Source organism: Pristis pectinata, chromosome 21 (genome assembly GCF_009764475.1).
Source record: "Pristis pectinata isolate sPriPec2 chromosome 21, sPriPec2.1.pri, whole genome shotgun sequence".
Lineage (NCBI taxonomy): Eukaryota > Metazoa > Chordata > Chondrichthyes > Rhinopristiformes > Pristidae > Pristis > Pristis pectinata.
The window spans coordinates 799,909-827,544 of record NC_067425.1 but is presented as its reverse complement, the minus strand read 5'-3'; the positions used below and the strand labels follow the sequence as shown (position 1 = coordinate 827,544).

The 27,636-nt window shown below is 42.7% G+C and overlaps 1 protein-coding gene across 11 annotated transcripts in view; it reads right to left on the bottom strand.

Annotated features, from left to right (window-relative positions):
- Positions 1-27,636, bottom strand: part of ncor1 (nuclear receptor corepressor 1) — a 288,134-nt gene that overhangs the window by 180,107 nt on the left and 80,391 nt on the right. For all 11 annotated transcript variants that reach the window (XM_052035511.1, XM_052035515.1, XM_052035517.1 and 8 more), the window contains exons 8-13: positions 27,366-27,418; positions 17,789-17,855; positions 13,152-13,324; positions 6,437-6,527; positions 4,797-4,975; positions 4,146-4,200 (exon numbers count right to left, since the gene is read on the bottom strand). In XM_052035511.1, the coding sequence (XP_051891471.1) occupies positions 4,146-4,200; positions 4,797-4,975; positions 6,437-6,527; positions 13,152-13,324; positions 17,789-17,855; positions 27,366-27,418 (618 nt within the window). The remainder of the gene's footprint in view (positions 1-4,145; positions 4,201-4,796; positions 4,976-6,436; positions 6,528-13,151; positions 13,325-17,788; positions 17,856-27,365; positions 27,419-27,636) is intronic.

The following is a 27,636-nucleotide window of genomic DNA, read 5'->3' as shown; positions in this document are numbered from 1 at the left end:
TTGTTATGGGAGGGACAGAACTGGTCCACGATTTAAAGTTCTAAACTGGAGCAAGGCAAATGACCTCTGACAGGATTAATACTGCATGAGTGGTGTCTGAATGCCTGTATTTTAGGGGAGGCGACAATGGTATCAAATCCCATGCCCACTTTGCTCCCTCCTATGAGCAGAATTGGATGGAGCCTTTTCACCTTGAGTGTGGAGCTTGGGTGACCTTCCTAAAACAGCAGTGAGCAGCAAACTATTAGATGTGGCATTAACTACAGTAGCCTGGAATGACCCGAAAGCTAGGAAGCTGAGTGAACAAGACCTTGATTTTTATGAGCAATGCAATCCAGGCTGTATTTGAAGTTGTAGATCTCAAGGATGCTCTCCTGGCAAAGCCCAACTTGCATTGATATTGCTCCTGAAAGATGACAAGCTATAAACATAAAACTTTAAAAATTATTTATATAACACAGTAACAGGCCCTTCCAGCCCAACGAGCCTGCGCTGCCCAATGGAGCATTTTGTTGATGAGCCCACTAGGGGATCGGCTGTTTTGGATTGGGTGCTGTGTAATGAACCTAAGGTGATTAGGGAACAAAAGGTAAAGGAACCAGCGATCACAATATGATTGAGTTCAGTTTCAAATTTGAAAAGGAGAAGCTGATATCAGATGTGTCAATATTTCAGTGGAACAAAGGAAATTACAGTGGCATGAGAGGGGAACTGGCCCTAACTGATTGGAAAAGTAAGCTAGTTGGAGGGATGGCAGAGCAGAAATGGACAGAATTTCTACAAGAAATAAGGAAAATGCAGGATAGATATATTCCAAGAAGAAAGATTACGAATGGAAAAATGGCACAAATGTGGATAACGAGAGAAGTGAAGGCTAAAATAAAAGCAAAAGGGAGGACATACAAGGAAGCAAACATTAGTGGGAAAACAGAAGACTGGGAAACTTAAAAACTTACAGAAAGAAACTAAGAAGGTCGTTAGGAAAGAAAAGATGAATTATGAAAGGAAGTTGGCAGATAACATTCAAAACGATACTAACAGAGTTTTTTTTAAATATATGAAGAGTGAAAGAGAGACATGGGTTGATATAGGACCAACTGAAAACAGTGCAGGATTATAATGGATAACAGAGAGATGGCAGAGGAACTAAATGAGTATTTTGCATTGGTCTTCACTGTGGAGGACATCAGCAATATACCAGATAGTCAGGAGTCTCAGGGGATAGAACTGAGTTCAGTCAAGATTACTAGAGAGAAGGTGCTAGGGAAGCTAAATGGACTAAAAACAGATAAGTCTCCCAGACCGGATGAGATGCACCCCCGGGTTCTGAAGGAGGTGGCTTTAGAGATTGCGGAGGCATTGGTGATAATTTACCAGGAATTGATAGACTGGCACGGTTCTGGAGGGTCGCAAATGTAGTTCTGCTGTATAAGGTGGGAGGCAGCATAAAGGAAATTACAGACCCATTAGTCTGACATCAGTGGTGGGAAAGTTATTAGAATCGATCCTCAAGGATGAGGTTACGGAATACGTAGAGATGCAAGGCAAGATAGGTCCAAAGCCAGCGTGGTTTTGTGAAGGGAAGATCCTGCTTGACCAACCTATTGGAGTTTTTTGAGGAAATCTCAGGTAGGGAAGATAAGGGAGAGGCTGTGGATGCTGTGTATTCAGACTTTCAAAAGGCCTTCAACAAGGTGCTGCACAAGAGGTTGATTAATAAGATGAGAGCTCATGGAATTACAGGTAGGATATTAGAATGGGTGGCGTATTGGCTGGTAGGCAGAAAGCAAAGGGTGGGAATAAAGGGATCCTGTTCTGGTTGACTACTGGTTACTAGTGGTGTACCACAGGGATTGGTGTTGGGGCCGCTTCTTTTTACTTTGTACATTAATGATTTGGATGATGGACTAAATGGTTTGTGGCTAAGTTTGCAGACGACACCAAGATAGTGGAGGTGTAGGGAGTATTGAAGACACAGGAAGGTTGTAGAGAGACTTAAATAGTTTAGGAGAATGGGCAAAGAAATGACAGATGAGATTCAATGTTGAGAAATGTGCCATTGTACACTTTGGAAACAGAAATAAACGGGCAGATTATTATCTAGATGGGGAGAAAATTCAAAATACAGAAGTACAAAGGGACTTGGGGGTACTCGTGCAGGATACCCTAAAGGTTAACTATCAGGTCGGATTGGCGGTAAAGAAAGCGAATGCTATGTTAGCATTCATTTCGAGAGGTATAATGTATAAAAGTAGGCAAGTGTTGATGAGGCTCTTCAGGGCACTGGTGAGGCCTCATTTGGAATACTGTGTGCAGTTTTGGGCCTCATATCTTAGGAAGGATGTGCTGATGTTGGGGAGGGTTCAGGAGAGACTTATGAGGATGATTCCTTGAAGGAAAGGGCTTACATATGATGAGCATTTGTCGGTTCTTGGACAGTACCCACTGGAGTACATAAGAATGAGAGGGGACCTCATAGAAACATTTGGAATGTTGAAAGGACTGGACAGAGTAGATGTGGTTTCCCCTTGGTGGGTGAGTCCAGGACTAGAGGGCACAATCTCAGAATTAGAGGGTACCGGTTTAAAAAAGAAATGAGGAGAAATTTCTTTAGCCAGAGGATAGTGAAATTATGGAATTCCTTGCCACGTACAGCTGTGGAGGCCCAATCATTGGGGGTGTTTAAGGAGGAGATAGGTAGGTATCTAATTAGTCATGGTATCAAGGGATAGGGGGATAAGGCCGGAATTTGGGGTTAGATACAAATAGTTTTTAGTTTAGCTCCTGGAGCAGACTCAATGGGCCAAATGGCCTATTTCTGCTCCTTTGTCTTGTGATCTTGTGAATTATACCCATGTTAACCTACTAACCCGTACGTCTTTGGAATGTGGGAGGAACCGGAACACCTGGAGGAAATCCACGCAGTCACGGGGAAAATGTACAAACTCCTTACAGACTGCAGCAGGAATTGAACCCCGATCGCTGGCGCTGTAATAACATTACATTAACCGCTACGCTACCGTACTGCCCTAGGTTCCTGTCAGCCTTGGTGGCTAAGGTCTTGGGTGATATGCCTTTCCATGCCTCTTTGCAAATGGTCCCTATTGTTGTCCATGACATCTCTGATGCCTATGGTTCCAACTTCATGCCAAGTAGTAAGACAAATGCTAGGTGTCAGCAAATCCATATTGGACGTCAATTTGGAATACAGAAAAGTAATTGGATGCAAGGAAAGCTCAGTGTTCAGTGTTAGCAGTGACAGGTGTAAGCAGCAATGCAGCAGAATGCTATGGAACAGTTTGACAAAAGATACGGTTTAAGTGTTGGTCTTTTAAATACCGAAGTTCCAGGGGAAACAGCTTTAGTAAAAAGATAGCTTAAGGACCAGCTTCTGTGCTGCATTACAGTCATTCAGGTTATGCAAATCCATTTGTACATATTTCACAAATCGCTACCCAAAAAATTGAAATATGGAATGAAGTTCACTCTAACAGAATTTATGTGAAAAAAAGAGATAAATACATCACAATTTTTCAACTTGTATTTCTTGATCCATGTGCAGATGACGCGGCTTCACGTTACAGAAAAATCACGATATGGACGTTTTGTAGGAGTGCACCCCGCCCTCCCCACCAACCCCCGTAATGTGGGGATCACCTGCACTGTTCTATGTCCTCTGGCTGTTCTGGGAGTAAACGAGAACTGTTGTTTTTCCATATCAGTTCAGTTGAAGACCAGAAATATTAGATGTTGCATTTTTGTTGATATCACTTGTTTGAACTTTAGGTGTAAACTATGTCCCAGCACTAATGAAAACCCTGCCAGAAAGGCAGGGATCATATTTCCTGTTGGGCAGTAATGGGCCTAGAAGTGTCACAATTTTGCTCTGCTCCATATTACCCATTTTCACAACTCTTGTTTCCCCACCCCCAATGTTCTGGAATGGAATTTCTAGGCCAATATAACAAATTTTAATAAACATGTAAAATATAAAATATTTTACAAAGGTTGTTCAGGGAGCATATAGCTCACTCATCATAATAATGTTTTAAAGTACTTCAAGCAAATTAGTTAAAGACAGAAGTAAAAAAAAAAGTAGTTTTCAGATTCTTTTCCAAAGACAAAGATGCAGAAAAGCCACTAACCTTTCGTTCAAGGTAAGATGCTATCAAACCAAAGTTTTTAGGGTGTTGAACAAATCTGTTGAAAACAGAAATTTCTCATCAATAACTCAAATGATCAATTAATGAACAAAAACTAAACAAAAACACTGATTTTCCTTGTAAGCCAGTGTCCAACAGACAGCAGAGTAAGTTATTCATTAATTTGATGTTATTATTACATTGCATCAAAATTAGAAGTAGACAAGTGTATTAAATCACGTGCAACAATCAAAACTGATTAAGGCAAAAAGCAGAACACTATCAACTGCAAAGGCATGGCCAGCTTGTTAACAAATTTACAGAAAAGCCACAGGGGCTTTCCAAAGTCACAGGTAAGTTACTTTTAAGGGGATTTATATTGAGAGTTAAAGTGACTCAAACTTCCAGCTCTGTAAATCCTGTCAACTGTGAAGATGAGATTCATTTGTACCCAAACAAAGGAAACAGAGTTCTACTCATGTTTGACTTTTTACTTTATCCACAAGTTCTTACATATAAAGTTCCCATATTAGCAGATGCAATACATTTGAGTCTGATGGTGTAGCAAGACAGGAGCAGATTGGGAAAGAAAACATGAATAAGAAATTTAAAAACTAACATGTTCAATAGTAAACGGTACAATAATTTACTTACTTCTCTTTGAAGATTTCTTTCTCGTGGTCAGACCAGACGTTTATAAACTGTCGTTCCTTGTATACCCTCATGGGATCATCCATTACTCCATTCATGTTCAAGAATTTTACCCGTCGCTGTTCCACGTCAAACATCATTGGAGGGATCACAGAAAGCTGCCTCATCTGTTTTTCATTGTTCTGCAATAAACCATTCACTGGATTTAGTCCACTACAATAAAAAGTCCACAACCTTCTCTTTATTTTCTTACATCCTTGACTAAAATTAGGCCGTTAAGACTAAAATTAGGCAGTCTGCTTAGGCAGTCACTGCTGGATTACTGCCCATCTCAATACACAGGAATGGAGAGCAGCAACACTCTGAAGGAAAAAAACCCTCAATATGCTTGTTACTCAACAGGATCTGGGAAGAGTTCACTACCAACCTTCTGTCCTATCTCTAGATATAGTGATGGCTTTGGCTAAATCACATGCAGCTACATATTTGCACAACTTGTAACAACCTCAAAACCAGAGACATCAGTGAGATTTGTATTCACTAGCACAAGTTTGGAGTACTGTGATTTTATATTATTTATTTACTCATGAGATGTGGGTGTGACTTGGGTGGCTATACTGGCATGCATTTCATGCTCCAAATGCCCCTAAACTTAGTGGTGCAATAGCCAAATTTGGAGGGCAGTTGGTTGTCAACTATATTGTTGTGGGTCAGGTGTCACACGTCAGCCAGATTGGAAGTATAACAGATTTCCTTCCCTAGAGGTCATTAATGAATGAATGCTATTTAACACTCCCAACAGTTTCATGGGCACCATACAGATACTAGCTTTTTAAATCCATATTTTATTTACTAATTTAAATTTCCCAGCTGCTGTGACGGGATCTGAACTCTAGGATACCAGCCCACTAATAGTGTGGTCCAAATCGTGTTTGTAAGAATTCTAGTTCAACTGTTTTCTGGCCAGTGCTTTTTCTAGCCATTGTGTGGTGAACCCAAGCTCAGTTCAAGCAATCACTACAAGATTATAGGTGCCTGCTTATATCACTTGGTGAGCATTTGGAATAGGATGAGTGGTGGTAGTGAATCTTGCTACTAATCCTAAACCTACAGTTGGAATAGCACAGTGACTCTTCAGAAATTGAGGCCCCCACTGTCTTCATAAAGCCAGATCCTATCTGATGATTATATGTGAAAGCATCTGCCCTTCTTCAGAATTAACATTCACTAGGTGAAACCAGGGATATAATAAACACCACTGAGGCATCAGGATTCTTCTGAATCACCACTGCTAAAATGATCGATTACTCCTACGGTGCATCAGAAGTGAACTCCAAGTGTCAGCCGAGATACACATAACAGAGAAATCGGGAGTTTGAACCAATCTAGAATATCATCTTCAGTGATAGTCCTAATTCCAAAGCCCAATTACAGCATAAAAATTATTACTAGGCCAAGCAGATGCCAACAAATAAGTTTGGAATCACATCAAAAGCAACAAAATCATTAGAGTTCATGTCTCATGTCTTAGCACCAGCAAAGCCTTCAATAAACAGTAGCCTGTGTCAATTCAGGAGGTAAATCTTGGACAAGGTGAGTTTGTCAACTTGAACGAACAAAAAGACTTTTGGGGAATATCTGACCTCCTGTTCAGAAAGTCCATCGATGATCTCAGAAATCTCATGCTCACTCCTGGCTATAGTTGCTGGAAGCCCAGCTCCTCTCTGTCCAACCCTGAAAAAAAATTGTCATTGAAATTTTTAGTCATTTCAAAACATGAAAAAAAATAAATGGTACAAAAGTGAAATACAAAGGATGCTGGAACTATTTGGTGCTGAAGGTCAAGTTTAGGAGATGCTGTCAGAGTAGCCTTGGCAAATAACTGCAGTATAGTTTGTAGGGGTTAGACATTTCAGCTATTAAATACTGGTGATGGACCAAGTAAACATTTAGTATAGTGATGGGGCTGCATTGTTCTGAATTCTTCACTCTATTTGGAGCTGCAGTTGCTGCTTCTGTGGGACTTGCACATCCCCTCGTGACCAGGGATTTCTGCTGGGTGCTCCATTTTGCTTCCACATCCCAAACGAATGAAAGTTATTCTTATTGGAAAACATTGTTGAATGCTCAGAGCTTCTTTGTACAAAGCTGCGCTGTTAGGTTATTTAGCTACTGTAAATTATTCCTTAGTGAACATAGAACAGTACAGCACAGGAACAGGCCTTTCAGCCTATGATGTTATGCAGAACTAATTAAACAGAGATTAAACACGAAACTAAACTAATCCCTTTTGCCTATCCATCCATTCTCTGCACATTCTAAGAGCCTCTTGAACACCTCTGTCGTATTTGCCTCCACCACCACCCCTGGCAGCGCGTTCCAGGCACCCACCACTCTCTATGTCAAGAAACTTGCCTTGCATATTTCCTTTGAACTTACCTCCTCTCATCTTAAATGCATGCCTTCTAGTATTAGACAGTTCAATCCTGGGGAAAAAAGATACTGGCTGTCCACACTATCTATGCCTCTCATGATCTTATAAACTTCTATCAGGTCCCCCCTCAGCCTCTGCCGCTCCAGAGAAAACAACCCATGTTTGTCCAGCCTCTCACAGCACATGCCCTCTAATCCAGGCAGCATCCTGGTAAACCTCTTCTGCACCCTCTCCAAAGCCTCCACATCCTTCCTATAATGGGGTGACAAATGCAGGTGGTTGGCAAAAAGAACTAGAGAAATTGATGGGCATGTAAGAGAAAGCAAGTTGCTGGCTATAGAGAAATAGGGACAGGGAATAGGACTGATTGGACTGAGTCTGCTGGGAGCCAACATGGACCCGATGTAAGTAAATTCAGCCATGGTTTTCGTATCCTGTTTTTTTGCCCAGAATTGGAGCGAATAATATCCTTAAAGTTAACACAAAATTCTAACTTCCTTTCAGGTTCTGAATCCTTCAGGTGCAATTTAAAAGCCTTGAGGAGCAAGTCACAGATTTTAATGTCATCAAACAAATGCACGATTCCATGGTGTTTCAGTTGAGAACCTATAATTTCATGGTGATAATTGCACTTTCTGGCATCCTAACCTTAGCCAGTCAGCCCAATTCCAGATAAAGTATTACTAATCAGATCACATGCATTTACCTCCACAGCCAATACTCAAGGTGAAAATTTGTATCTGATACTATTGCTTTTGTGTTATTCTGCTGAGTTGCATTCCCCTCTGTGCAATATTCCCACAGGATAAACCCCATACCTGTACGTGCAAGCAATATGGTGACACTAGATACAATTTCCTGCTTCACTTAGCCTGTATTTGCTAGCCCAACATTGCTCACTTTAGCTTTTCATACCAATTTGGCCCTCATCCTCTCTTTCTCCTCTATCCTATTTTTAAACCACGACAGAGGCACTGCAGCAATAAGTACACCATAAATAAGCCTCATGGGCAATGTTTCCTTTTAACATGTTAAAAGGGCTTTTAATGTTTCAGGAGGAATTTTGACATCAGGCCCTCTCCCAGCTTCCCATTTTAACTCTCCTGGTGCCACTCTACATTACATTCTAGGCAGGGGCTCAATGTGCAAGTACCCTATTCCACTTGCAAATTGACCGACACAGAGCTTAGAGGACCAAACAGCTCAGCTGAAAGATATTTACATTTGTTAGAAGACTGTCAGATGAAAGTTGCAGAGGAGGTAGTGTAAGCGATGGCCAAAAGAGGTATCATTTCCATTTCCTCAAACAAGTACTGAGACATCATCCATTCACAAATCTCAATACTGATTGTCATTGGCTGCCTTAATCTGTGGACGGACTTTTACACTATTCTGTGAAGCGGGTAATTTATCCAAGTTGCTGGTTCTGAACCAAAGTTTTAGCACCACAAATGAAGCTTTTGCTCATGAAGCTAGTGGATTCCTGGCTAGCATCCCAGTAACCAGAGAGAGTTTGTTTCAAACAGCTTCACTGTCAGCTCACAGCAATAATTATTTAGAGTTGCCTGTGGAGCTTTGACCTTATACATGAAATAAGCCTGATTGGGATGTAGAATTACAGATAACAGATGTAAATCAAAAGAAACTAAGGAAATGCTCACTTGAAGCCAAGTGGCTGCATACAAAAATAAATGTTTTGGTTTTTAATTAGACTTCAATGATCTTTTACCTTTTTGGCCTATTTGATGGTAGGCTGAACAGACACGTATAGCTGCACAAGACTGCCGAGCTTGTGCAGGTTCTGCACCTAGAGGATGTCCATGAACAAAGGCGGCAGCACAGCCCCACCCCTCCCCGAGCACAGGGCTCATCTCTGCACCCTACCAAGATGGAGGGCAAGGCAGATTGGTACTGGCAGCATACAAAATAACTGAAGCAGGTTGCTGAACCTCAACATTTCACTGCATAATGATGCATCTGGAGACTTCTTTTTTCCTCAAACTACTCTAGGGAGTCAACCACCAACCCGCCCCCAACCTCACCATGTATCGCCATGTTTATCAGAATGCTGTAGCAACTGTTTTATAGTCTAAGCACAAAACGGTACAGCACATGAACAGGCCCTTCAGCCAGTGATGTCTGTGCAGACCATGAAGATTTTAAACTGCACATCTGTGGTCTATATCCCTCAATTTCCTGCCTGTGTGTGTCTGTCTAAATGCCTTTCAAAGGTTGCAATTGTAACTGCTTACACCACTTTCCCTGGCAAAGCATTCCAGGCACCTACCACTCTGTGAAGAAAACATGCCACGTAAACCTCCTTTAAATATCCCCCCTCTCACCTTAAAGCTATGCCCTCTTGTATTTGACATTTCCATCCTGGGAAAAGAAAACTGATTTTGTAGGAGGATTCAATGAAGGGGAAGGTGAAATTCTAGTGCAAGTCTCCAAAAATAAAGAGTTACTCGATGTCTTAGTGGGCTTGAAGGTGAATAAATCCCCAGAGCCAGATGAGGTTTATCCCTGCTGGAGCTCTGGCCAAGATATTTGCATCATCGTTAGCCACAGATGAGGTGCCGGTAGACTGGACAGTAGCAAATGTTATGCCTTTATTTAAGAGCTGCAAAGAAATACCTGGGAACTATAGACCAGTAAGTCTAACATCTGTGGTGGGCAAGTTACTGGAGAGGATTCTGAGGGATACGATATGCACACATCTGGAAAGACGGGTTGATTAAGGGTATTCAGCACAGCTGTGTGTGTGGGAGATTATGTCTTACAAACTTAATGGAGCTTTTTGATAATATGACCAAGAAAGTCAATGAGGGCAGGGTGGCAGATGTAGTCTATATGGACTTCAGTAAGGCCTCTGATAAGGTTCCACATAGTTGGCTGCTCTGGAAGGTTAGATCACATGGAATCTGGGGAAAGCTGGCTAATTGGATACACAACTGGCTTGATGATAGGAAGGTTGTTTTTTGGACTGGAAGCCCATGACTAGTGGTGTCCCTCAGGGGGGTCAGTGTTGAGCCCATTGTTGGTGTCATCTATATCAATGATTTGGATAAGAATGCACAAGGCATGGTTAGTACATGACACTAAAACAGGTGGTATAGTGGACAATGAAGAAGGTTATCAAAAATTACAGGGGGATCTTAATCAGCTGGGTAAGTGGGCCAAGGAATGGTAAATGGAGTTTAATTCAGGTGTGTGAGGTGTTGCATTTTGGGAAGTCAAATCAAGATAGGACTTTCACAGTGAATGGCCCTGGGAAGTATTGTAGAACAGAGGGACTTTGGGGTTCAGGTACATGGTTCCCTGAAAGTGGAGTCACAGTTAGACTGTGCTGAAGGTAACTTTTGGCATGCTGGCCTTCATCAGTCACAGCATTGGGTATAATAGTTGGGAGGTCATGGTGTGGTTGTACAGGACAATGGTGAGACCATACTTGGGAGTATTGTGTTCAGTTTCGGTCACCCTGCTATAGGAAAGATGTCATTAAACTGGAAGGAGTGCAGAAAAGATTTACAAGGATGTTGCCAGGACTCAAGGGACTGAGTTATAGGGAGAGGTTTGACAGGCTAGGACTTTATTCCTTGAAGCGTATGAGAATGAAAGGTGATCTTATGGAGGAGTGCAAAATCATGAAGGGCATAGATAGGGTGAATACACTCTTTTTCCCAAGTTTGAGGAAATCAAGAACTAGAAGGCATAGGGGAAAGATTTAATTGGAACTTGAGGGGCAACCTTTTTTTTTGTAAACACAGAGTGGTATCTATGTGTAATGAGCTGCCAGAGGAAGTGGTCAAGGCAGGTAGAATAACAACTTTTAAAAGACAATTGGACAGGTACATTGATAGGAAAGGTTTAGAAGGATATGGGTCAAACATTGGCAAATGGAACTAGCTTGGGTGGGCATCTTGGTCGGCATGGACCAGTTGGGGTGTAGGGCCTGTGTGACTCTATGCTATGGGAGGCATGAAACGAGATTGCTGTGATTTTTAAATCTTTGTTGGCCACAAGTGAGGTACCAGATGACTGCCAAAACATTGAGTACAAGATTTGGGATGTCATGTTACAATTGTACAAAACAGTGGTTAGACCACACTTGGAATACTGTCTGCAGTTCTGGTTGTCACGCTATAGGAAGGACGTGATTACGCTAGAGAGGGTGCAGAAAAGATTCACAAGGATGTTGCCTGGGGACTGATTTTCTTGGAGTGGAGGAGGCTGAGAGGTGACCTTATTGAGGTTTATAAAATGATGAGGGGCAGAGATAGGGGAAATCTCAAACTCAAGGGCACAGGTGAGTGTCAGAGAGGGGAAAGCTTTAAAGGGTACTTGAGAGGCAAGTCTTTCCACAGAGGGTGGTGCACATATGGAAGTGGTGCTTAAATTGCCAGAGGAAGAGGCAGAAGTACGTATATTTGGACAAGTACATGGAAAGGAAAGGTCGAGAGGGATATGGGCCAAATGAAGGCAAATGGGATTAGCTTCGAAAGGCATCTTGGTTGGCAATGGATGTGTTGGGCTGAAGGAACCACTTCCATGCTGTGTAACTCTTTGAATCTAAGGGAAACTGGTCCAAAAGTTTAGGGCCCATGGGATCCAGGACAAGTTGGAAAACTGGATCCATAAACTGACTTGGTAAAAAGGAGACAGAGGGTGATGGTAGAGTTATTTTTGTGATTGGGTCCCTGTGATTAGTGGTGTTCCACAGGGATTAATGCTGGGACTCTAGCCATTTGTAACATACATGAATGATTTGGATGTAGATGTAGGAAGCACAATCAATGAGTTTATAGATGACACAAAGGTTGGTGGAGTTGTTGATAATGGAGGGTAGTCTTAGGCTATAGAGTGATATTGATGTGTTGCTGAAATGTGCTGAGAAATGGCAGATGCAGTTTAATCTAGTTAAATGTGAGATGATGCATTTTGAGTTTAGGAGATACACCATGAATAGTAAGCTCCTGGGGACCACTGAGGAACAGAGGGGTCTTGGTGTACAAGTCCAAAGATCCTTGAAGGTGACAGTGTGGAATGATGGGGCATATGGGATTTTGGCCTCCATTATTCAGGGCATTTAATACAAGAGTAGGGAGGTATGCACCAACTTTATAAAACATTGGTCAGACCTCAGCTTCAGTACTGCATGAAGTTCTGGTCACAATGCTAGAGGAAAGATGTGATAGTGCTGGAGAGGGTGCAGGAGATTCACCAGGGTGTTGCCTCGTACAAAGTGTTTGTTATGAAGAGAGGCTGGGTCTGTTTTCCCCAGAGAGGAGGATATTAAGAGGGGACACGATTGAGGTATACATATTATAAGGGATACAGAAAGGGTAGATTGCTGGAAACTATTCCTCATATCAGAGATAGTTAAAACCAGAGGACATAAATTTAGGGTAAGGAGCAAGAGATTTGGAGGGATACAAGGGGAACCTTCCTCACCCAGAGAGTGGCAAGTACCTGGAACACACTGCCTGAGAGAGTGGTGGAAGTAGAGTGACTGACAGTATTTAAGTGTCTAGATAAGCACTTGAATCACATGAGGCATTAAAGGGTCAAGGGCCAAGTGCTGGAAGATGGGATTAATATGGATGGGTGCCCACTGGTCAGCGTGGTAGGCAGAATTGCCTGTTTCCATTCGGTATCATTCTGTGACTGTATGAATTCATTTCTGTAAAATACTTGACAGGTTTGCTGCAGTGCAATGCAACCAACAGTATCTGATCTACTCTTGCACAACAACGGGGCACTCAAAGTAGTTTCAGCACCAAACCAGTTGCACTCTCTTAGGTCCACCATAAGACTGTTGTCCAATAGCTTCATTCTTTTTTGGATTTGGTTTAAGGATTGGTGAGAGACAGAGTATTATTCTGATTTTTCATTTTGCAAGAAGAGTTGAAGTAATGACCACTAACCTTTGAAAACGTTCCTGCTGTTCCCGCTGCTTGCGAATTTCTGGAAACTGCTTCTCATAATATTCCCTGGTCTTGCTCTCCTTGGCCTTCCGCCGAGGGTTATTTTCTATCCTTTCAACCTTCTTTTCCCAAACCTCCATGAGTTGGTCATAGCGTTGACAGATCTTTTGTTCCTGTAAAACATTCAGCATATTAAGGGAATTAAGCAACACTGGATATGTAGGAAATCCAGAGGTAAGGGAAACGACATAGAAGATCAGTCACGACCTTGATGAATGGCGATGGAGCAACAATTAAAAAAGGGAGAATGGTTGAAATGCAACTAAAGGTGGGCTGACCTGTCAACATCCCTGTGTAAAAACAGGCAGGGTTATTCCCCAAGAGGCTGACCACACAGGATGACTGAAAGAGATGCGCTTATTTCAAAGGCAGATGAAAATATGAAAAGGGAATTATTGTGCAAGTGGATTAGAACCATAGAACAATACAGGCCTTTCGGCCCACCATGTTGTGCCAACCTTCAAACCACTCCAAAGATTATCTAACCCCTTCCTCCCACATATCTTAAATTCCTCCATATGCTTATCTAACAATCTCTTGAACTTGACCAACATATCAGCCTCCACCACCACCCCAGGCAGCGCATTCCATGCACCAACCACTCTCTGGGTGAAAAACCTCCCTCTGACATCACCCTTAAACTTCCCACCCAATACCTTAAAGCCATGCCCTCTTGTATTGAGCATTGGTGCCCTGGGAAAGAGGCGCTGGCTGTCCACTATCTATTCCTCTTAATATTTTGTATACTTCTATCATGTCTCCTCTCATCCTCCTTCTCTCCAATGAGTAAAGCCCTAGCTCCTTTAGTCTTTCCTCATAATCCATACTCTTTAATCCAGGCAGCATCCTGGTAAATCTCCTCTGCACCCTCTCCAGTGCCCCCACATCCTTCCTATAAATGAGGCAACCAGAACTGGTCACAGTACTAAGTGTGGTCTAACCAGAGTTTTGTAGAGCTGCATCATTACTTCGCGGCTCTTAAACTCGATCCCACGACTTATGAAAGCTAACATCCCATAAGCTTCTTTAACTACCCTATCCACCTGTGTGGCAACTTTCAGTGATCTGTGGCTATGAACCCCCAGATCCCTCTGCTCCTCCACACTGCCCAGAATCCTGCCATTTACCTTGTATTCCACCTTGGAGTTTGTCCTTCCAAAGTGTACCACCTCACACTTCTCTGGATTGAACTCCATCTGCCACTTGTCAGCCCAGCTCTGCATCCTATCAATATCCCTTTGTAAGCTTCGACAGCCCTCCACATTATCCACAACACCGCCGATCTTAGTGTCATTGCTAACCCAGCCTTCCACCCCCTCATCTAAGTCATTAATAAATATCACAAAAAGTAGAGGTCCCAGGACCAATCCCTGCGGGACACCACTAGTCACAGCCCTCCAATCCGAATGGACTCCCTCCACCACAACCCTCTGCTTTCTACAGGCAAGCCAATTCTGAATCCACACGGCCAAGCCTCCCTGGATTCCATGCCCTCTGACCTTCTGAAGAAGCCTACCATGCGGAACCTTGTCAAATGCCTTACTAAAATCCATGTAGACCACATCCACCGCACTACCCTCATCAATCCTCCTGGTCACCTCCTCAAAGAACCCTATCAGGCTTGTGAGGCAAGATCTTCCCTTCACAAATCCATGCTGGCTGTCCCTAATCAGTCCATGATTTCTAAATGATCATAGATCCTATCTCTTAGAATCCTTTCTAGCAGCTTACCCACCACAGACGCAAGGCTCACTGGTCTGTAATTCCCTGGACTATCCCTACTACCTTTCTTGAATAAGGGGACTACATTCGCCACCCTCCAATCCTCAGGTACCATCCCCGTGGACAACGAGGACTCAAAGATCCTAGCCAATGGTTCAGCAATCTCCTCCCTCACCTCACGAAGCAGCCTGGGGAATATTCCATCAGGCCCCAGGGACTTATCTGTCCTAATATTTTCTAACAACTCCAACACATCCTCTCTCTTGATATCTACATACTCTAGAACATTACCCTTACCAACACTGTCCTCAGCGTCATCAAGACCCCTCTCCTTGGTGAATACTGAAGAGAAGTATTCATTGAGAACCTCACCCACTTCCAGAGCTTTGTCTTTAATCGGACCTACCTTTACTCTAGCCATCCTTCTGCTTTTCACATATGAGTAAAAAGCCTTGGGATTCTCCTTAACCCTATTCACCAAAGCCTTTCCATGTCCCCTTCTTGCTCTCCTCAGGCCCTTCTTAAGTTCCATCCTTGCCACTCTATATTCCTCATGAGCCCTGTTTGATTCTTGCTGCTTACACCTTAGGTATGCTGCCTTCTTCTTCCTAACTAGTTGTTCCACATCTCGTCACCCATGGTTCCTTCACCCTGCCATTCCTTCTCTGTCTCACTGGGACAAATTTATCCCTAACAGCCTGCAAGAGATCTCGGAACATCGACCACATCTCTATAGTACATGTCCCTTAAAATATCATCCCAATTCACACTCTCAAGTTCTTGCCTTATAGCCCCATATTTCGCCTTTCCCCAATTAAATATCTTCCCATCCTCTTTGCTCCTATCTCTGTCCATGACAATGCTGCAGGTTATGGAGCAGTGGTCGCTGTCCCCCAAATACTCACCCACCAAGAGATCTGTCACCTGTCCCAGTTCATTACCTAAAACTAGATCTAATATGGCATCCCCTCTAGTCGACAGTCAACACACGTGACAGGAATCCGTCCTGGACACACTTAAACTCCGCCCCGTCTAAACCAGGTGTCAATCAATATTTGAGAAGTGGAAGTCTCCCACTATAATAACCCTGTTATTTTCGCATCTTTCCAAAAATCTGCCTCCCAATCTGCTCCTCAGTATCCCTACTGCTACCAGAGGGCCTATAGAGTACTCCCAGTAGAGTAACTGCTCCTTTCTTTTTCCTAACTTCCACCCATATTGTCTCTAGAGAGGATCCTTCTACATTATCCACCCTTTCTGCAGCTGTAATAGTGTCCCTGACCAGTATTGCCGCCCCTCCTCCTCCCCCCCCATCCCTTTTAAAACACTGAAAACCAGGAATATTCAATATCCATTCCTGCCCTAATGTCAGCCATGTCTCTGTGATAACCATAATATCATAGTCCCATGTACTTATCCAAGCTCTCAGTTCATCTCCCTTATTCCTGATGCTTCTTGCATTTAAGTAAATGCACTTTAGCTCATCTGCCTTACTACTTTTATAGCCTGTACTCTGCTTCTCCTTCCTCAAAGGCTCTTTACCTGTTAGATCTGACTTTTCCCCATCCCCTTCTTCCTTTGACCTACTCCTCCGGTTCCCATCCCCCTCGCAAACTAGTTTAAACCCTCCTGAACCACCCAAGCATACCCGTCCTCTCGGTACGGGTCCCACCTTCCCCTGAAGAGATCCCAATGATCCAAAAATCTAAAACCTTCCCTCCTGCACCAACTTCTCAGCCATGCATTTATTTGCCATCTCCTCCTATTCCTACCTTCACTATAGCGTGACACTGGCAGCAATCCTGAGATTGCTACCCTTGAGGTCCTGTTCTTCAGCCTTCTGCCTAGCTCCCTAAACTCACTTTTCAGGACCTCATCCCCCTTCCTAACTATGTCGTTGGTAACAACATGAACCACGACTTCTAGCTGTTCTCCCTCCCTCTCAAGAATCCCGTGGACCAGATCAGAGACATCCCAGACCCTGGCACCTGAAGGGCAACATACCACCTGGGATTCATGCTCACGTCCACAGAACCTCCTATTTGTTTCCCTGACTATCGAGTCCCCTATCACTACTGCCTTCCTCTTCTCCTCCCTTCCCTTCTGAGCAGCAGGACCGGTCCCAGTGCCAGAGACCTGGCTACTGCTGCTAGGCCCCTACAGGTCATCCCCCTCAACAGCTTCCAAAGCGGAAAACCTGTTATTGAGGGGGAACAGCCTCCGGGGTCCTCTGTACTATCTGCCTGTTCGTTTTCTTTTTCCTTTTGTCTCCTCTGACAGTCACCCTTCTATCTACTTCCTGGACTCCAGAACTACCTGTTCTAAGGGGGTGACTGTCTCCTGATGTACAGTATCTACATAATTCTCTCCCTCCCTGATGCTCCGCAGTGATTAATGTAAATTTGTGGTTTAGCTACTGAACGTGACAGAGAAGCAAATACTAAGATGCCGAATTATAACTGAGAAGGGACTGGATAACATTTTGAGGCCAAGTTGCCTTTGTGTGCAAGAGTCACCTTTCCCATCATCTCTTGGGGGGGGGGGGGGGGGGGGGGGGGAGAAAAAACTTGCTGGGATTATGAACACTGCAGTAAAATCACACACCACCTCAACTACACAAACTGTGTCAGTTCAACAGACTCAGTTGCCTTGAAAATATATTGAACACACGGTTGTGTCCAAGGATAAGAGGAGACTTAGTGGTTCCATACATACAACAAACCAAACCGTAACTTATTCCAAACCTGCTTCTACTAGTTGAGGTTTCGTACTTCATGTTCTGATCAGACTTTTAAATTTTAAGATTATTTCACCATTTATATTAAGATTTAGAACATTTAAGTAGTAGAACATACCCTCTGTTTGCGAGCATGGTTCCTTCGCTTGAAAAAAAGGATCAGTTTTTTCCGCATTACTTGGTTCCTATAATATAAATAATACACAAGTTGTAAGGTAGGCAGTAAACTAGGTGCAGTGAATGCTTTTAAGTGGCTGGGCTGCTAAAGCCTTGGGGGGAGGGGGCAAAACGGAGCAAGTGGCTGTTTGGACAATACAAGGCAGATTTTCCTTGTGTTCCATACCTCAGTCCTCTTGCAGAATTTTTTTTAGCTCTTATCACTGAGCAAGGTAGGACATAGACAGTAAACGGAAGGGCACTGAGGAGTGTGGAGGAACAAAGGGATCTGGAAGTTCAGATACATAATTCCCTGAAAGTGGCGTCACAAGTAGACAGGGCTGTAAAAACGGCTTTTGGCATCCTGGCATTCATAAATCAAAGTATTGAGTATAGGAGTTGGGATGTTATGGTGAGGTTGTACAAGACATTGGTGAGGCCAAATTTGGAGTATTGTGTGCAGTCACCTAACTATGGGAAGGATATCAGTAAGATTGAAAGAGTGCAGAGGAGATTTACTAGAATGTTGCCAGGTCTTCAGGAGTTGAGTTACAGGGAAAGATTGAACAGGTTAGGACTTTATTCCTTGGAGCATAGAAGAATGAGGGGAGATTTGATAGAGGTTTACAAAATCATGACGGGTATAGACAGAGTAAATGCGAGCAGGCTCTTTCCACCTAGATTAGGAAAGATAAGTACGAGAGGACATGGCTTTCGGGAGATAAGTGGAAAGGTTTAGGGGAAACATTTGGGGGAACTTCTTCACTCAAGGAGTGGTGGGAGTGTGGAAGGGGCTGCCATCTGATGTGCTAAATGCGGGCTCACTCTTAAGTTTTAAGAATAAATTGGATAGATACATGGACGGGAGAGGTCTGGAGGGTTGTGGACTGGGTGCAGGTAAATGGGACTAGCGGAATAACATTTCGGCACAGACTAGAAGGGCCAAATGGCCTGTTTTCTGTGCTGTAATGTTCTATGGTTCTAAAAATAATAAAGGAAATACAACTTTCGCATGAAGTATGCATTTGTGTACGTTTACAACCACTGAGATCACAGCATGCAAAGACAAAGCCTTCCTCCTTAGAAATTACATGTAATAATTACTAGCTAGAAAGATTTGTAAATCCATATAGAGCTCACTGATTTTCATCAGCGAATATTTGAGATTCAGACCCACAGCAAAATTACTCAAAACTACACAGCTCTGGTGACAACGTAATTGAAGTCTGGAAACACAAGAGACGACATATGCTGGAATCTGGTGCAAAAAAAAGCAAACTACTGGAGGAACCTGGTAGGTCAGCCAACATCAGTGGAGGCAAAGGTGCAGTCGATGTTTCAGCTTGAGACCATGCATCAGGACTGAGTGCAGAGAGAAGATAGCCAGTATAAAGAGGTGAGAGGGGTGGTTGAGTCAGGTGCTGGTGCATTATATGTGGAATGAGGCGAGGAGGGAGATGATGGGCAGATGCAACCAGGTGTGGGAAAGGGAGGAGAGGAGTCAGGAGACAGTGGCTAGGTGGATGTGATAGGTAGAGACAGATAAGGAATAAGGAAAAAGCAAAAAGGGGGCAGTTGGAGGATAATGGTAGAGACAGCAGCTGGAAGGTGATGTGAAAACAAGAGGTTGCTGATGCAGAATCGGATACAGAAGGTGATGTGGAACCAGATGAGGGAGGGATGAGGGGCAGATGGAACTGGTGGGGGATGGAATAGGAGACCCAGAGGGTGTAGTGTGTGGGTCACAGGCAGGTGGAACCAGTGGGGGACAGGATAGGAAACCCAGAAGGTGTAGTGTATGGGTGATCAGCAGATGGAACCAGGTGGGGGAGGGGAATGAAACTGGGTGACGTTGGGGGGACCAGAAGGAGAAAGAAAGGAATACAGGGAGCGTGCATTACCTGAACTTGGAAAACTTAATGTTCATACCACAGGGCTGTAGACTACCCAGGCAGAATACGTGTTGTTCTTCTAGTTTACATTTGGCCATACCCTGGCAGTGGAGGACGAACAGTAGGGTGTGAGAATGGGAAGGGGAGTTGAAATGACATACAACTGGGAGATCAGGATGACCACTATTGCCTTGTTGATTTTGCACTCTGATGGGATTTGTTACCTAGATGACACAAGGACTAGAACATAGAAACTGCCTTCTAGAATATGTTTGCATCTTTAAGAACTTGAAAAATAACACAATATGCTGCATCTGCTAAATCCCTTATTCCACGGGAAGGGCAAGAGATCCAGTGTCAGCATCTTCTCCCAGACCAACATCACCAGCCGTGAGACCAGTTACTCTCAGGTGACTAGGTTGGTCAGGCCACATTCACATGCCCGACATAGATATTCTATTTCAGCTCTGCCACAGGAGGACAGAGAAAAAGATTCAAGGATGTGCTCAAAGCTTCCTTAAGGAAGTACAACATTCTCACTAAATTCAGTGGTGGGGAAGCTATGGTGAGGATTCTTAGGGATAGGATTTACTCACATTTAGAAAAGCATGGCCTAATTAGGGACAGCCAGCATGTCTTTGTGTGGGGCACTTCATATCTTCCAAACTTGATTGAATTTTTGTTTTTGAGGAGATGACAAAGATGATCAGAGGGTAGGGCAGTGGATGTGGTCTACATGGACTTTAGTAAAGCATGGAACAAGGTCCCTCATGGTAGGCTGATCCAGAAGATTAAGATACAAGGGATCCACAGTTGACTTGGTTGATTGGAACAAAATTGGCTTGGCCACAGAAGATAAAGGGTCATGGTGGAGGGGTGCTATTCTGACTGGAGGTCTGTGACCAGCGGTGTTCCGCAAAGCTCAGTGCTGGGACATCTGTTTTCTGTGATGACTTGGACAAAAATATAGATGGGCTGATTAGCACGTTTTCAGATGACACAAAAATTGGTGGCGTTGTGAATAGTGAAGAAGGTTGTCAAAGGATACAGGAGGATATAGATCAGTTGCAGATATAGGCAGAGATGGGAGTTTAATCTGGGCAAATGCAAGCTGTTGCAATCTGGAAGGTCAAGTGTAAGGGGAAGGTACAGAAGAAGTGGCAGGACCCTTAGGAGCACTGATGTTCAGAGGGATCTTGGGTGCAAGTCTATAGCTCCCTGAAAGTGGCAACAAGGGATGATAAAGGCAGCTTACATCAAGCTTGCCTATTGGTGGGGCTGCTGAGTATAAAAGACCAGAAGGCATAGGAGCAGAATTAGGCCATTCGGCCCATCGAGTCTGCTCCACCAAGTGCTGAAGTCATGTTGTAGCTATATAAAACTTTGGTCACATTTGGAGTATTGTGTGCAGTTCTGGTTGCCGCATTACAGGAAATATATGGAGGCTTTGGAAAGGTTGCAGAAAGGGTTCACCTGGATGTTGCCTGGATTAGAGAGCATTAGCTATAAGGAGAGGTTGGACAAACTTTGGTTGTTTTCTCTGAAGTGTCAGAGGCCGAGGGTCAACGTGATCAAAGTATACACGAGAGACACAGATAGGGTAGGTGATCAGAGTCTTTTTCCCAGGATGAAAATGTCAAACACTCGTGGGCATAGCTTTAAAGGGGGGGGGGGGGGGGCGCAGGGAGTTTAAAGGAGACTTAAGTGGCAATTTTTAAAAATTTTACAGAGTAGTAGGAGTGCAATGTTGATTAAGAGGCACTTAGACAGGCACATGAACAGGCAGGGAATGGAGGGATACAGACCATGAGCAGGCTGATGTTCAGTTTAAATTGGCATCATAGTCAGCACAGACACTGTGAGCCAAAGAGCCTGCTCCTTTGCTGTACTGTTCCGTATACTATGTTCTGCATAACCCTGTATCATCTTTACTTGTTCTGGCTTGAGCAATTGGTATTGTTATGCTTATGTTGTTTGCCTTAAGAGCCTGGGTTTAAGATGAAACCATTCTGTAAGTACAGGGCATCAGTGTAACAGCTGGTCTCAAGATTGCAACTGTTGCAACCCCATCAAACACTTCAATCAACTTAGTCTGCAGGTCGACAAAGTAAATCCCACAGCTATAGGACTCATGACATGGAAGCTTTAAAGTCCTATCAATGAGAAAATTTAATAAATTATGAGCCTTGGTCCCCACTGAGGACAAACAACCTTCAATGAGCTTTGGAAATTTGTGCAAATTGTACTGCATCACTATAAACTACAAATAGACTGAGCAAACAGCAGCACAATCCAACTCCTACCCACTCAGTACTGTTTTTCAACAGTCTGCTTGGATGCAAACTGACTTCTCTCTTTTAGCCAAATAAGTGTCTGATGTAAGCAGATCCAACTTTCTCTTGCTGAGTTGACGGCTCTCCAGAGACAGCAGTGAAAGAATTGCAGGAAATTAGCAGCTCTTGAATAAATCCTAGCCACAAGTAAAAGATGCAACACCAATTTTCTACTCATAAGATTAGCCATACTTAGGTATCTGAGTGTTAATCTTTATCTACATTTCTTCCATCCAATATATTCCAAGCACAGAAATATAAATACCACTGACCTACTTTTTCAGGCAAAGAAATACAATCAAACTTGCACAGATGTGGTAAAGAGCAGGGGAATCCAGAAGAGTGGTCCACAAAACAGTGCTTCTTCTCATTTACTGGCAAACCTTTTACCTTTAATACTGCAGACTAATTGGTCTTAATCAAGCAGATAATTTGTCAGCCACCTTGAACATTTCCACACATGGAACTGAACATCATTCTCAAATTCAAGTAAATTACATCAATGTTACAGTACTTCCTCAACCAGTTTAGTTACCTCCTTCAAAAAAAAATCAAGCTGTTGCTGTAAAAATCCAAGTTTGCTATCTGAACCGGAAAATGGCAGCTGTAGAATCTGTATTCTGCATTCATCTGAAACACCCACAGGTACTTTTAACCCTTAAGCTTCCTATGCTGCACCTCCAGCAGTGGACACTAGGGGTCTGGGACTAAAGCAGAAAATGCTGCAAATACTTAGCTGGTCAGACAGGAAAGAGAAATGGCTAGCGTTTCAATTTCAGATCCAGGACACCTCATCAGAATTGGGAGCTTGAAAACAAGTTATGGGTAGCAGAAAAGGTGGAGGGGGGAACAGACTGAACAAAGGGAAGATCTCTTCAGATATTCCCTAATACTAGCTTGTTTTCTCTTTCCCAGTTCTGAAGGAGGATCCTGGACCCGAAATGATAACTGTTTCTCTTTCCACAGATGTTGCCTGACCTGTTGAGTGTTTCCAGCATTTTCCAATTTTACTTCAGATTTCCTGCACCTAGTTTTTTTGATTTTCACAAGGGAAATGGGATGACGTATACAGGACTTACATCCAGTTAATCTCTCTTATGAAACAAGGTTCTGAAGCTCAAAGAAAGTACATACCAAATGTCCACAGAAAAATCCCTTCAGATCCTTCAATACTTCCAGCAATTACCACAACCATTAGTCATTACGATGCTCCTTTTTCCAATGCTGAAAATCCATGAATTAAAATGAGAATGTGGGATAGAGTCCAGCACAGTCTGAACACGAGCCTGAGTCTATGCAATTCATTGCCTCTTACAAAATGCTTAGTAAGTTTGCAGACAACAAAAAAATTAGTGGAGTCCTAGATAGGGAACAAAGTTGTCCAAGGATATAGCAGGACACAGATCAGCTGGAATGCCAAGCAGAGCGGTGACAGGTGAAATTTAATATGGACAAGTATAAGGTAATGCACTTTGGGAAGTCAAATTCTATAGGACATTAGAGTAAATGGCAGGGACCTTAGGAGCACTGATGTACAGAGGGACCTTGGGTGCAAGTCCATGGTTTGCTGAAAGTGGCAACACGAGTGGATAGGGTAGTCAAAAAGGCATTTGGTATACTTGCCTTCGTAGGCTGAGGAATTGAGTACAAGAGTTGGGACATCATCTTGCAGTTGTACAAAACATTGGTTAGACTGCACTTGGAGTAATGTGTACTGTTCTGGTTGTCACATTACAGGAAAGATATGGCAGCAATAGAGAATGCAGAAGAGATTCACCAAGAAGTTCTCTGGAATGGAGGGCTGTAATTACAAGGTGAGATCCAATAAGCTGGGTTTTTCCATCATCATAGGAAGATGAGGGGTGACCCAAGAGGTTTATAAAATTGAGGGGTGCAGATAGGATAGATAGTCAGGATCTTTTTCCTAGGGCAGGGGAATCTAGAACTAGAGGGCACAGGTTTAAAGTGAGGATTTTGTACATTTTCCCATGTGTTGTGGGTTTCCTCCGGGTGCTCCAGTTTCCTCCCACATTCCAAAGATGTACAGGTTAGGAAGTTGTGGCACTGGAACGGTGGCGACACTTGCGGGCTGCCCCCAGAACACTCTACGCAAAAGATGCATTTCATTGTGCGTTTCGAAGTACATGTGACTAATAAAGATAAATCTCATCTATTATCTTATTGTGGCAATTTGTTTATTCAGAAATTGGCTAGAATGTAGAAATCATTCCCACAAATACATCCAAGTTATTCACTAGATATATTACTGAAAGCTGAATAAACAAGAGGAAGAAACAAAAGACTTTACATTACACATTTCCTGTCCCTTTGAGAACATTACAAATCTCTTCACAGCCAATGAAATATATTTTGCTTCCCTTTTCTTATCTGAATAACCCTTGACATCCCAGAATCCCCTATACTTGTTACCCTGGCTTTTACCTTTAAAGGAACATCCTGGCCTTGAACTCGAGCTATTTCTCCTTTGAATGTTTTCCACTGTACATATAGACTTAACTGCAAATAGATGCTCCTAATCTACCTTTGCCAGTTCCTTCCGAAGTTAATGAAATTGGCCTTACCCCAATTAAGACCTTAATTACTAGTTCATCCCTATCTTTTTCCATAACCGCTTTAAAATATATGGTCACTATCTCCAAAATATTCCCTTACTGACATACCCTCCACTTGACCAACTACATTCTCCATGATAAGGTCCAGTAATGTTCCTTCCCTTCTTGGTCTATCTACATACTCTATCAAAAAGCTCTCCTGGACACACCTCAAGAATTCTGCCTGCTGAGCCTTTAACATTATGGCAATTCAAGTTCAAGTTTGTTGCCGCCATTGGCATACATGCACAGGGTAAAAATGCCATGAAAGTTAGCTTTCAAAAGCAGCAGCACAGTACATTACTAGAGGAGGACAAACATTAAGTCAATATAAACATATTAACATAAATTATTCATAACCTAGACATGCAAAATAAGCAATGACACTAGCGCAAGATAGAGAGAAAAAAAATTGAGTCCGAGGTAGTCTGAAGGTTTTTCAGGTCAGTTCAAGAACCTGATGGCAAGTGGGGAAGAAGCTGTTGTTGAACCTTGAGGTGTAGGTCATCATGCTCCTGTACCTCCTTCCTGATGGCAACATTGAAAAGAGGGTATGGCTGAGATTGAGGGAGTCTTTGATGACGAATGTTGCGTTCCTGAGACATCACCTCTTGTAGATGTCCTCTACGGTGGGGAGAGCTGTACCCATGATGGAACTGGCCAGTTAATATTTGAGAAATTGAAATTCCCTGGTATGATAACTATTTTTATTCCATCTCGCTGATATCTGCCTACATATCTATTCCTCTATCTCCTGCCAACTCTAGGAAGGTCTGTAATGCACCCTTAATGTGATGACAACACTCTGTTTCTAATTTCTACCACATGGCATTGTTTGAGGAGCCTTCTAGATATCCTCCCTCAATAATGAAGTAATGCAATCTTTGACTAACAGTGCAATACCACTTTCCCCTTTAACCACCCCCCCGTCTCACCAGAAAATTGTATACCTTGGGATATTGAGTTGCCAGTCCTTCAGCCATGTCTCAGTGATGACAACAATATCATAGACCTTCATGTTAATTAAAGCTTTGAGTTCATCTGATTTAGTGGTTATACACTTTGCATTAAATAGACGCAATTTTGTTTTGGATTCCCTTGATGTTCACTTACTAGCTTGTTCTGCCTACTGGATTTACTAATTTTTTTCTCCTTTAGTTAAATGTACTTCTCCATCTGAACAACTACTCTGAGCTCCCTTCCCCTGCCAACTCAGTTTAATCTTTCCCCAACAGCACTAGCAAACGTCCCAGTGTTAGTCCCACTCTGGTTAAGGTGCAACCTTTCACTGTACAATTGCCACCTTCCCCAGAAATAGCCCTCATGATCCAAGAACCTAAAGCCCATCCTCCTACACCATCCCTTCAGCCACACATTTATCTAACCCACACCTATGATACAGGTCAGTTAGACAGAGCATTGGCAGATGGAATTTAATCAAAACAAGTGGGAGGTGATGCATTTTGTTAAGTCAATTAGGCATAAAACATATACAGTAAATGGAAGGGTGCTAAAGAATATTGATAAAAAGAGACTTAGGGGTCCAAGTCCATTGTTCGCTGAAAGTGGCAACACTGGTGGATAGGGTGAAGGCATTTGGCATGCTTGTGTGCATGCTTGTTATGCTTTGCGTGCAAGCATAACCAAGTCCCATCGAAATTAGCAGCACCCAATCCCTCACTATTTAAAAAATACTTTGCTTTCTGTTTTATGCACTAAAGTGAATGCACTCACATTTTTTCCCACATTGTACTCCACCTGTCATATTCTTTCCACTCACTCAGCTTGTCCATATCCCCTTGAAGCCTCTTCACATTGTCCTCCCTACTCACAATTCCACTGAGTTTAGTATCAGCAGCAAACTTGGAAATAAGACATTTGATTACTTTAGCCAGGTCCTTTGCTTCCTTGTGTTGATCTTTTCACTTCTTGATCAGTTCTGCCTCTCCTCTCACTGCCCTTTCCTTGTTTTTATGCCTAATAAAGATTGTTGCATCGCTTTATATTTGTCACCAATCTTTTCTCATAACCGCAGCTCCACTACTTCCTTTTTCCTTCCCATTTAGTATAATCAGACTGGATCTCCTGTCTGTTGTCAACCTGACATCTGTCATTGCCTTTAAATGTAGTTTGGGACAAAGTTGTAGACCATAAATGCAATAACTCAAATGTTCTCATTGCACATGGTCACTTAATAAATAAAGGAGAAATAAATGGGAAACCAATGAGTAAATAATCTGCTCAAGAAAGATACAATGAAAAGACAGGATGCACAGCATGTTCAGGCCACACCTTACATAGTCTGTAAGTTTTATCTCCAGAAGTTTTTGTTTTCCAGATGATGCTTTAAAGATGAGCCACACTGAACCTGGCCTTCCTTATGTAAATAAGCAAAGCCTGACCATTGCTGCCAACTGCATATCCCATGATAGCTCTCGTGAGGCAAGCTACGCATTTTAAATGTATGATTCTAGTTTCATCATACTAACCAATCAAAGCACAGGGAGCAAATGGACTGACAGTCAATCACAATCTCACTAATTAGGCTAGAATGAGGCACAAATGGTGGATTAGGAGTTACCTATAGTTTATTCAACAAAATGAGCTTCAGCAAGGTGCATTTAGGAAAACAGCCCTCGGTACACAACACTATTTCATCCTATCGAGATTATTAAATACAGGGATTACTAGATGTCACTTACGTTTTGATGTTTTCATGATAAATCTTCGTATCAGATGGCTGGTTGTAAAGTGGCTGAAAAGGGAGAGATCAGGTAATATCTGAAATTATTGAATGTTATGTTAAATGATTAAATTATTGAATGCTTAACATCAAAGAAAGCTCATTATCCACAAGGTAATCCCCGGTCTAACAATTCCAGAATAAAAATCAGGAAATCCTCAAGCCTGTTCCACTCACGTAATTCATTTGAGAAACTGGAGCAATACACAAACCACAAAGGATCTCAGTGC